Source organism: Sinocyclocheilus anshuiensis, unplaced genomic scaffold (genome assembly GCF_001515605.1).
Source record: "Sinocyclocheilus anshuiensis isolate Anshui unplaced genomic scaffold, SAMN03320099.WGS_v1.1 scaffold3258, whole genome shotgun sequence".
Lineage (NCBI taxonomy): Eukaryota > Metazoa > Chordata > Actinopteri > Cypriniformes > Cyprinidae > Sinocyclocheilus > Sinocyclocheilus anshuiensis.
Genome location: NW_015541488.1, coordinates 236,420 through 248,249, shown reverse-complemented (window position 1 = coordinate 248,249; position 11,830 = coordinate 236,420). Strand labels below are relative to the sequence as shown.

At 37.3% G+C, this 11,830-nt stretch overlaps 1 protein-coding gene across 1 annotated transcript; it reads left to right on the top strand.

Annotated features, from left to right (window-relative positions):
* Positions 1 to 2,079: 2,079 nt before the first annotated feature.
* Positions 2,080 to 11,152, top strand: LOC107690860 (uncharacterized). Its single transcript, XM_016489282.1, has 15 exons — positions 2,080 to 2,196; positions 4,222 to 4,326; positions 5,917 to 5,959; positions 6,052 to 6,147; positions 6,254 to 6,366; positions 7,023 to 7,098; positions 7,377 to 7,564; positions 7,703 to 7,755; positions 7,883 to 7,944; positions 8,022 to 8,733; positions 9,687 to 9,816; positions 9,888 to 9,922; positions 10,038 to 10,131; positions 10,221 to 10,308; positions 10,404 to 11,152. Exons 2-14 carry the CDS (start codon positions 4,260 to 4,262, stop codon positions 10,304 to 10,306), a joined length of 1,755 nt encoding a protein of 584 aa, XP_016344768.1. The 5' UTR covers positions 2,080 to 2,196; positions 4,222 to 4,259; the 3' UTR covers positions 10,307 to 10,308; positions 10,404 to 11,152.
* The last annotated feature ends 678 nt before the right edge of the window (positions 11,153 to 11,830 follow it).

Sequence of the window (11,830 nt, the reverse complement as noted above, 5' to 3'; positions counted from 1 at the left end):
TGTTATTTTGGAACAACTTTAAGTATGTTACGTGCTCTTTAAGACATGCTTAAAATAAATTTTAAGCTAATTGCAGTATATTTTAATATATTTAGTTGTGTTCAAATGGAACAACTACAAGTATCTTTAGTGTAATTTAATTGTACTTCTTCATATTATTTAAAATACACTTTTATACTTCTTGAAGTACAGTTAAATTACATTTTAAGCTTCACTTTAATGTGCCTCATCTTCAGCAGCACTTTGCATATAAAGCTATTTTTCAGCATTCTAATATGGTATATTAAAAAGTACAAACATCATTAAATGAGCATGGCATACACGTACACACACTTTCACATCTAGAAAACTTTAATGTACGATATCCTTTGTTCATTACAACAATACATTCCTTGAGTTACATTTAAATAGTACAGCAGCATATACAAACTCTTGACCAAAATGATTCTAATAATTCTAATAAATTAATGGTAAACTAATGGTTAGAGAGTCGAACTTGTAATCCAAAGGTTGCGGGTTCGAGTCTCAGTGCTGTCAGGGATTGTAGGTGGGGGGAGTGAATGAACAGCGCTCTCTTCTACCTTCAATACCATGACTGAGGTGTAGACCCTTGAGCAAGGCACTGAACCCCCAACTGCTCCCTGGGTGCTGCAGCAAAAAATGGCTGCCCACTGCTCTGGGTGTGTGTTCACGGTGTGTGTGTGTGTGTTCACTACTCACTGCTGTGTGTGTGCACTTGGATGGGATAAATGCAGAGCACAAATTCTGAGTATGGGAGACCATACTTGGCCACACGTTATGTCACTCACTTTAAATGGACAATCGTCTTCTTTATAATGGTTTTCTATGGGAAAATATTTAATATTAAATTTTGCCCATTGTGTTTATATTCTGGGTTCATCTGCTTGCCTGTACAAAGTATGCATAAGGTGTATACTGAATTTGGCCTTTAAATATCACTGTCTTACTACATTACTACTTAATGCAAACCTCGTAAAAGATAACTGGCTGTCAATGGAGGAAAGCCTTGTTTTGCCCATGTGGGCGTTCTTGTAAGGGTGTGACATCATATGTAGCAAACCAACCCCGTGACATCACGCGCTGTGGTATTGCAAGATGGCGGCGCCTTTGCTCCAAAAGCTATAGCAAAACATCCTTTTTTTCTTTAAAATGGTTACATTAATCGTGCTTGTTAAATATTTTTATTTTTAAAGTGGAAATCAGTTTACTAAATAATGTAAACTTGACTGACTGCTTAAATTCCACTTTAAATCAGAACTCCTCATTCATGATTTTATGACATCAATACTGCTTTATTTATTCAGAAACACAAGTATCTTAATGTTATTTGTGTATTTTACTTTCATTTTATTACAAGCAGGCAAACAGCGCCCCCTGAGTAAATAAAGTTTACTCAGGGGTAAACTGAGTTTACATTTTAAGCGTTTATCGGCCGATTCCGATAACATTCCGATAATATCGTGCATCCCTAGTAAGAATGCATATGCTTATTTTATAGCTAATTTATTTATGTGCAAGTCCATTCATATACTTCATTAAATATATTAAAATGTTACAAATGTTTTTCAAAAGTATGTTTTAAACGTCACAAAAATTATGCTTATGTTTTAGCATATAAGTGTAACAGCACATATTTATATGAGGGTTTAAAAAGACACATTTCTCTCACCAGGCTATACATATAGTAAATTAAATGCTAATAAACTTCCCCATGTCACTGCAATGAAGTTGAATAAATGCATCTTTGGTTCCTTGAGATTAAAAGAGCAAATCAAAGCAGAATAAAGCGGCTTTGTGTGTCTAAAGGTTCTCTATATCCCTCTCAGGATTTTTTTTTTCTTTGTGGCCAGGCAGGTTTAGTGGGATTTCAGCAGGGCCGGTTTATCCAGGGGAGAACTGGTGTTTGTGTGCCTCGGTAAGGAACTGCTCAAACCTGTTCTCCTCGTTAGTGGGGAGAAGAAGGAGGGGCTGCATGGAGAGGAGGAGGAGGAGGACAGGAGCACAGGGCGTATGTAACACTCTTCTTTTCTTCTTTTTCATTTCGTTCTAATTCCCATTAGTTTTCAATCTGATGTGTCTCTCCGGGGGGCTCCGGATGACACTGGCTTGACGAGGAGACCAACAGCATCACGTGATTGGCAGGTGAAGTGATTGACATCCACAAGGTGGCACGGGGTGAGTGAACTCGTTTCTCCTGAACATACTGTATTGACCAGATGTCATGTGTTTTGGTATTTATTTATTGAGCTATTGCATGATGTGATCAGTTATCAATAACGCACCTCGTCATATTTACAGAAACACAGTCACTCGTTATTCAAGCTATTTCAGTTGGGTGGGATGTTATTTCTTTTTTATTTGATCAGTGATATGAATGAATCTGGTCTTAGTATTACATTTTATTCCATCCACATCTATCTATTTCTAATATTAACGTTATTGTTTCTTATGTTTTTCTTTTCGTATTAATTGGAGTATTGAGGTTATTAAGAAAATTAAATTAATAATCACAGTTTATTTTTTGATAAATGAGAATCATTAAAAAGAACTATTAAAAAGTAATAATTGAATACTAATTATATAGAGTCCATTGACATTATATCATAAACTTAGTACATTTTCACAAAGTTTAACATTTGTTAGCAACTTCCTCTCTCTCTCTCTCTCTCTCTCTTTCGCGCTTGCTCACTCGCTTACATCTCTGTCTCTGATTCTCTCTCATATTTTTTTATTGTCTTGCCCTTGGTAATATACCAAGTATTAAACTGATAGTACCCTAAATACTTTATCATGTAAAACATGTAAAACACAAACAACTGCCAAAAAAACAAAACCCTAGCAAAATCATAGGCAGAGATTGCGTAATGTCAGACTTGATCCACCAATCCATCTCAGAAGCATACTTTCTCATGTATATTAATAATGTTATTATGCCCCAGGCCTGCTCAAAGACTCCACCTATCCATCATGTTGATTAACTGACTGATTTTGTATGTTTTAGATCAATTACAGTATGCAATATATGTAATATGCCACTTATTTAGTGACACCATGAATGACCTCTGACCCCAAATGTCAAGGTCACTGAGAGTCAGAGGTCAGATCTGATAGTTAACACCTATTCCTGTGGTAAATCTATACAGGTATATTCTAAATTGCTAGTAATCATTTTTTTGTGAAGTCAGCTCAAAGGAGTGGGTTTAAAACATTAGTTTGTGTGTGTGTGTGTGTGTGTGTGTGTGTGTGTGTGTAGATGTGTGTGAAAATTGAAGTTTGCAGTTCTGAGAGACAGGTTCCCTCTTGCTCCTTCTGCTGTAACATTCAAAACTGTTATCTAACGTATCCCGACATGCAGAGAGAGTGAAGGAGCAGGCGAAAATCACTCTGAATGCAAAATGCAAAAAAAGATTGTATGGGGGAGGGAGGGGGGCGGTAACTGCACCCTCCCAAGAACCCTCAGCGGCATGCTGTATGCATATACTGTATAATGACATTATGAGTCATTATAATGTATTTAGATTTTTCTATGTTGCTTTGCAGCACTGTTGCCACTTTGTATTGAAATTTAAATCCCTGTTTTATTAGAAAGTTTGTTTGTGTCCCATCAGTTTTAAGAGATGTTATGCTCTTCTATGCGTGTATCTGGTGTAATTTACAGTGCCTAGGCTGAAACTACCTTTCAAAAGTTTGGGGTCGTGAGATCTTTTGAATGTTTTTATAAAAGAAGTCTCTTCTGCTCACCAAGGCTACATGTTGTTGGGTCAGACAGTAATATTGTGAAATATTATTACAATTTGAACCCCATTTATAAGTTTTCTGCACATTGCATAGGTTATAAATAAACTTCCTGATCCTGTTTGTTTTTAAATGCTAGCACACACACACACACACACGTTGTGGGAATGCCATCTCTCCTTATTTCTTACTCTCTCACTCTCTATTTTACACACAGTCATACATGCATACACAAATAAAGTTTGGCCTGCGGTACACATCTTGCAGAACCAGTTTGGCAAGACCAGGTTTTAATAGCCTTGGTATATAGGAGTGTAGAAATGTAAGCTCATATTTTAGCAGGTTAAGTCAAGGCAACAGCAAAACATGAACTGGCACCAGTTGTACCCTAACCATGCATTGATTTAACAAATCTTTATCTTTTTCATGTTTTCCTTCATTTTTCCTTCCTATCCTTATTTGTAGGAAGACGAGTGAAGAGGCCGGTGTGTAGGAACACCAGCATGGCTGTGGAAAGCTTTCCTGAACTCCTGCAGAAACTGCGGGAGGTGCATGAGCATGATTTAGAGGGTAAGATCACCAATCTTTTTTTTTTTTTTTCTTGAACACTCACCAATAGACAACTTCACCAAACTCAGTAACAGTGACAATCAACAGGAAAACATCTTTACATCACCACAAAATAGATAACTGAAAGTGAGGTCACATTTACTGTTCCTTGGCGAAAATTTCACAGACGAAATCCAGTCATTTCAATTAGAAATCTGCATGATCAGGAGTTTCGCTCGAGGGTGAAAAAATTTCCCATGCAGATTTTTCTCTTGGTTAAGTTGGTCACATGAATTTGCTGCATTGACAAACAGAAAGCTGCTTGGTTTAAAAGTGACTTCCATGTGAGCTTTCCTTCACACATCACTAGACTGTTGACTCTGGACATTGGACCTTTTTTGCCTGCAAAACGTCACTAATGTGAATGCAGTTTAACAGTGGTGACAACAACAACAGTAACTGCAGAAATAAAATCAGCTAAACAATAAAAACTTAACCCTAAGCACAATTTATTCATGCTATTATCAAATGCTATGAAATCACTAATTCTTAATAATAAGAATAAATCAACAACATTGTTTAGTATGAATCTGACATTGTTTATTCACCATCATGTCATTCCAAACCTTTTTGACTTCCTTTTTTTTCTTTTATGTCTTTCTTTCTGAACTAAAGGAGATAGTTTAATGAATGAAGGTGGGGTGAATTCAACACAATGGCATTACATTGTGACTCACATTAACACTTCATAAAGCAGCCAAAAATATCAGCAAAAATAAGCGTGAACATGATATTTGAAAGAATAGTTCACCAAAAAAAAGAAAAAGACATTTAGCTGAAAATTTACTCAGTGTTAGGTATTCCAAGTTTGTTCCTTCATCAGAACAGATTTGGAAAAATGGATCCTCTGCAGTGAATGGGTGCCATCAGAATGAGAGTCCAAACAGCTGATAAAAACAAAACAATAATCCACAAGTAATCCACACGACTCCAGTCCATCAGCCTTGTGAAGCAAGAAGCTGCATGTTTGTAATAAACAAATCTATCATTAAGAAAGCAGTTCTAAACAAATATGTCAGTGGATTTTGATGTGAGAGGACAACAGGGGACTTTTTCACTGGATGAAGTGTTATTATGGATTATGGACTCGTATTTTGTCTGAAAGCGGCAGTTTAAAGTTAAAGCATCTTGATGGATTTGTTTATTATAAAAATGCAGCTTTTCGCTAAACAAGATGTTAATTGATGGACTGGAGTCGTGTGGATTACTTGTGGATTATTATGACAGCTGAGTACATTTTCAACCATTTTTTTTATTTCTGGACTTTTCCTTTAAAGGGGTCCTATTATGCTCTTTTACAAAGTCTTGATTTTGTTTGGGGGTGTACTAGAACATGCTCTCATGCTCGGTGGTTCGAAAAAAGCATTTTTCTAGATCTTTTTTATGCCCAAACATACACACTACACACTGACTAAAATTAAAAAAGTGAAAAAGCATAATACGACCCCTTTAAGTAAAATCATAACAGCTGCCACTGCTTTCCTATGTGCCATTTAGTGCTTCACACTCCAGTTGTCCAGATTCACTATGTGTTTTTCTCTCTCTCTACAGGGTGGCAAGAGAAAGTACTGGAGCTGACAAATGAAAAGAATATGTGAGTGCACATACCATATTTTTCAAGCTAAAATTGATTGACATCAAATTTGACATCCACATCAATAACGTTTTATGTGCATCCTGTTGTAGCGATGCAAAGCGCATAGAAGAACTTTACAACAGGAACCAGCAGATGAAAGAACAGCAGCGGATTCTTACTGAAAACATCAAACAACTGGAGAACAGGTGTGTGTGTGTGTGTGTGTGTGTGTGTGTGTGTGAGAGAGAGAGAGAGTCAGTTTTAAATGTAATCTCATGCACCACTGCCCACACTGTGTCTGTCGATCCTCAGGTTGCGGGCCGGGTTGTGTGACAGGTGTACAGTCACTCAGGACGTTGCTAAAAAAAGACAACAGGAGTATGAAAACTCCCAGCTCCAGAGTCTGCAGCACATCTCTCTACTAGGTACCCTTAGAGCCTTTATATGAAGAGGAAATATTATGGCATTGACCGTGTTGATTCCTTTTACACAACAAGTCCGATTTCCTTTGCGATATCATTAATCAGGTTTTACACAAATGTCATGCAGCTGCTGTCATTAAAGCAAAAGATGAACAAACCCTATAATAAGTCTAATCTAATCAATTATAGTCATATAATAACTACATTGTTACTTAAATGTTAATGTTTTTTAAGTAAATTCTTATCCTAATGATACTATTTGTAATAAAAAAAGCAAAAGAAAAGCCTTTTGGTCCCTACTGTATTTTTACATTACCATTCAAAAGTTTGGGGTTGTTAAAGAATCATCTTATGCTCACCAAGACTGCATTAATTTTATAAAAAAAATACAGTAAAACAGTAATTTTGTTAGTATTACAATTCTAAACAACTGTTATATATTTTAATATATTTTAAAATGTAATATCTTTATTTTTAATTTACTTTTATTCAGCAAGGATCCATTAAATTGATCAAAAGTATTAAATCAATCAATCTTATTGAACATAAACCATAAAACAGTCACCCTTTGCAATATTTGTTGACTTTGTTGTTATGAAGTCCATCTAGGTCACAGAGGAATATATGAATATTAATTATTTTCCTGTTCACTGCCGCAGTGAGTGAGATGAATGCAATAAAGAAAGAAAACGACAGACTGAGAGAGGAGCTGAAGGGCTTGAGGGATCTATCAAAGTGAGCGGCCCATTTGCTCAATATGCTTCCTTGCCATATTTGTGCAAATATTTCCTGTTGCTTTTCATGTGCAAGTTCAAGTCCTGTCACATAGTGGCACAATCTGATTTACTGTAATTGTAACCATGCAACACTAGCCAACATACTGTGGTCTGCACCAAATTTTGGGAAAAATATCACCTGATGTTGGTCACTTGTGGTCAGGGCCAGTTTAACAGACTAGTACAATGTATTGTATATAATAGTCATGCGTAAAAACTCCGTGCTTCACCTTCCAGTCAGCAGAATGGTCATTCAGAGGACACAATCACCCCAGAGTTCAAGGTGTCACCTGACACAGCAGTGACTGCTTTGACTTCACTGGCCTCAGAGCTGAAGTCCAGCCAGCAGAATCCACCAGGGGACGCCACTGTATCTGCAGCGACTGTCAAACGTGAGACGGACAATAGCCCAACTGACATCCTGAGTAAGTTACGGTTGGGTCAATTTCTGACATATATGAGAACCAGTGCTATTTTGAGATTACTACTACTGAATGTACTGAATGTATCATAGCTTGTTCACATCTGATGAAAAGATCTGTAATGTTCTTTATTCTGTACAGAGAAAGCTTCTGAACACAAACTTATGCAAAGCTGGGGCAGGGCGTTTTCATTTGTAAGCAATAATGAGTTTTTTCAATATTGTTTTTGATCTTTTAAATTGGTTGTTTTATAGTAAATCGTGTTCTTTCTATTCCCTTGTGTTTTTATTGGTTGCTGAAATTTGTGTTACTCTCTTGTAGGAATTGAATAAGCCCATGTTGCCCACCTCAAGATGGGGCACAGAGCACAGTGCTGAAAGGAGGTGAGACGAGCAGACAAAACAGACACACTGACACTGGATTTTGACACATCTTAATTCTTCTCCTCATGTGTCCACAGATCTTCCAGCGTGGACTTGGTTGAGCACAGACATTCCCCTTTGTCTCCTTCTCTTCCATCTCCTCGTAGTCTACTGAAGAACAATCCTATTTTTTCTTCTGTCGCCTCTGAGGATCGTAGCAACCGGCAACAAATCCACGCCCCCGTCCCCTTCCGGCCGCTTCCGATCAAGACCGGTCTAGATCGTCTGTCTATCCCGTGGTCACTCTCAGAATCAACTGACTGGGTAACATTAGCAGCCCGCGGCTCTGGTGTTGGTAGCGGGATAGCGGTTCACCCAAGCCAGACCCCAATTACCAGCTCAAACATTTTGCAATTCCCAAAACTGATCTCATCAAGCAGCGGCCTCCAGTCTCGCGCACATGGCCCAACACCTAGTGGCCTGCGGTCCTGGTCCCGCAGAAACCTGTCAGAGCATGCAGAGAGTAGAGAAAAGAGAGTGACAGAAGCCGTTACAGCGCCGCCCCAGTGGAAGGCCTCAGCAACGCAGCCAGAGAGGATTTTTGTAGAGAATCTGAGAGAGGATGAAGAGGAAGCTCCGTTAGACCTGTCTGAGTCGGGACGTTCAAAAAGCAAAGAGAAAGAGAAAACACACTCTCAGAGCGATGCATCTTCATCTTCATCTTCCTCACCACCTGCTACACTTTCATCGTCATCTCAATGCCCATCAAGCCCTCAGAGTGACCAGCAGACAGCAGACAATAACACACAGGTAAACTTCAAATCATGCAGAAATACCTCCTCAATAAAGACATTCCTTTGGTTGAGACAATATTTTATGAGTGTATCCCATTCATGCCTGAACAGAAAGCATAGAAAATCATGTTACAATGACTTTCAATCATGAAAATATGATAATTATACTTATAAACTGCATATCATATTATATTACCAAAGCTAAAAATTGTCAAGTTAAACATTTGTTTTCTTCACTTTGCAAGCTAACTGCTTAGCTAGCTGCTAGCTTTGCTTATTGCTAACTTGGTTACGAAATGCTCAGCTAGACTACAATAACAAAACAAATTCCTTTCTCTGTGTCTTAGTTTGCTTCCAGTAAGCAGGCTAACATCGTAGCCTACCAGCTTAGCAAAGTGCTAACTGCTAAATAAAAGCTCTTTTAATTAGCTAATACAAAATAATGCAACATTTTGATCAAGCATTCAGGATATTGCACGACTAGCAGTCTTTGCTCTCTGACACGAAAAGGTTCTGCTTTGACTTTGTTTCAAACTGTTTTTGCAAGTAGAGCAACAAATACACAAGATTACTTATAATATTGTTTCTAAAATGTCACTTTCTCAATATTAGCTTCTTGTGTATGAAACTCTTTGCATTTAACCTGTTGTATACTGTATACTAACTGTTGCACACCCAGGCTTCTTTGTGTTTGCACTGTTCCTGTTTACGAAGCCCTGGGCATATAGAAAAACAATAGATATTGTTGCCAAATAGATGTGGTTTTGTTAAATCATGGTCACATTGTACTATTTCTTTCCTTCATTTTAATGTAGTTAAATTGTGGCCACACTTTAAATAAAACTAGGGAACAAATTAGTACTATGATTTACCTAAAATGACTGAATGAATTCATACATTCTCTGGACATGTTTGTATTTACGAGTATGCAAATAAAATTGACTGTGAGGTTTGTTTCACATTACACAGCAGGAGGAAGCACAGGAAACATGTAAGGAGCAGAGAGAGGTAAAGGAAGGTGAAACATCTCCAGCAGCTGAAACGTCTGTCAGCTCAGAGGAGAGGAAAATCCCAGCACTAACCATTTCCCTCCAGCCAGGTAAAGCTTCACTCTTGTTGGTTGCTTTAAGTTTAATTGGACTGTTCTAATTGGTCTGTCTTGCCTTGCAGTTGTGGTTATGGAGTCCCTTAAAACAAGACGACAGGTAATCTTAGCACTGAATTTATGTTATGTCGTTATATTTCAAATAGCTTCAATTGAAGTTTTCTGATCTTATGAGATCAGTTGTAACTTATGCTTTATTGTGGTCGGCGGTGAAGGTGTCTGATCCTGGAAACAGACTGACGGAGCAAGAGGAGAAGGAGAACAATAGCATTGAAGCAAGCAGAAAAAGACCTGGACAGGATACTGATGGTAAGAGATCATTCATTCATTCATTTAAAGTTTATTCAATTAATACATTTAGCATCTTCTGAAATTTCACTTGTGTTGTTACATCTTAGCTCTTTCCCAGCGCTCACTAAAGGAGATTAAAATACGGCTGAGCAGGGGACATCAAGGAACCCATGCAGACTCAGAGCAAGGATGAAGGTCTCTTTTTATTTTTCACTGTTTTATGTTGATTGGCTTTGCTTAGTATTGTCATGAATATTTTTCTTCATATATTTCTTTTTTTATATATACAGGCAACGGATTTAACTATTATGTATGATCTGCTGTGGTTATTCAGACAACCATTTTGTTTTCACCCTTCACCACCAGTTTCCAAGTTCGAATCGCTGGTGTTCGCTTTAGTTTTCCAGAAAAACCAACACTAGACTTCAGCCGCACGCACCTCTTATCAACATAATTCTAGTGTATCGAATACAATGCATACTGCAGTGCAGACTGGAATTAAATAAGATATATTTTTTTCGTGTTCAAGCTATATCATTCAAACTGTATGTGGATGAATTTGTGCTGGATTAATTTGTTATTTTATTGTGTCGATTTCCCAGAAATCTTTAGCGCTACCAAAACAGGAAGCTTCACTTTATTCACTTTATTCTTCCTCTTTTATACCATATCATGAGTTTTTAATAAGCACATATAACAGGAGTACATGCAATTGCTTGCTGTCTTGTGTTGTTACCATTCTGTCATGTCAACACTCAGTTTGTGTTCATTCTCTCTTCCGTGTAAGAGGTGTCGCATCTCATCTATTTTTGTCTCTGAGCACTACAGCCTGCTTCTTGTAGATGTGACAAAATGAAAAACCCTCGGCTTCCCCTTTTGGTTTTTTTGAGATGTCAAGCATATATTTTGTAATAGTGAATTTTCCACTTGCAGCTGTAAAAGCTTTCAGAGTGTAAAAGGAGGAAGGGTAAAACTGTGAAGAAAAAAAATATATAATTTTTTTTTACTTTCTGTACCATTGCTTCAAACTAGACGTAAACCTTTGCTTTGCACTATTTTTTAGATAGTTTTAGAGATAATTTGGAGATATTATCTAACTAAAAGTCCTCACTTTTTAGACACTAGAAGGACATAGCAACTACCTAACAACTAATGTCTATCTAAATAAATACAAATATAAGTGCATTGCATGAAAAGATGGCTGTAGTCATACTTTGTGAATTATCACCTGTAATTGGGTTAGGATGTGGGGAACACCTATATTGTTGCAGGAAGAGGGTAAATAGTTTTCACTGTGAAGAACCTGAGAACAATTAAGAATTTTCACTTGAATATGCCAATCACCACAACACTTAGCTTGTTACTTTTGTATACTGAGCAAAGGTGTATGAGTTTAAAGTTACAAAGGTAAAAATCCAAATAAAAACCCTTGGATCAAGGTATCACACTTGACTTTCTGTTAATGTGAATATCTTCTCTCTCTCTCTCTCTCTCTCTCTCTCTCTCTCTCTTGTAAGTATTTGCATATTAGGAATGAAGTTGTTTTACCGTAGTATTTACTAAAGAAGAGGTTGATTTATGTATTTGCTCGTTTATGTTTCTCTTTCTCTGTCTCTTTCAAAAAAAGAGGGTGTTTAATCTCACCATCGGATTATTCGGTCTTTATGTAACTGTGAGGCCAGACCAACTGTTTGTTTGACTATTTCCAATCTAATAA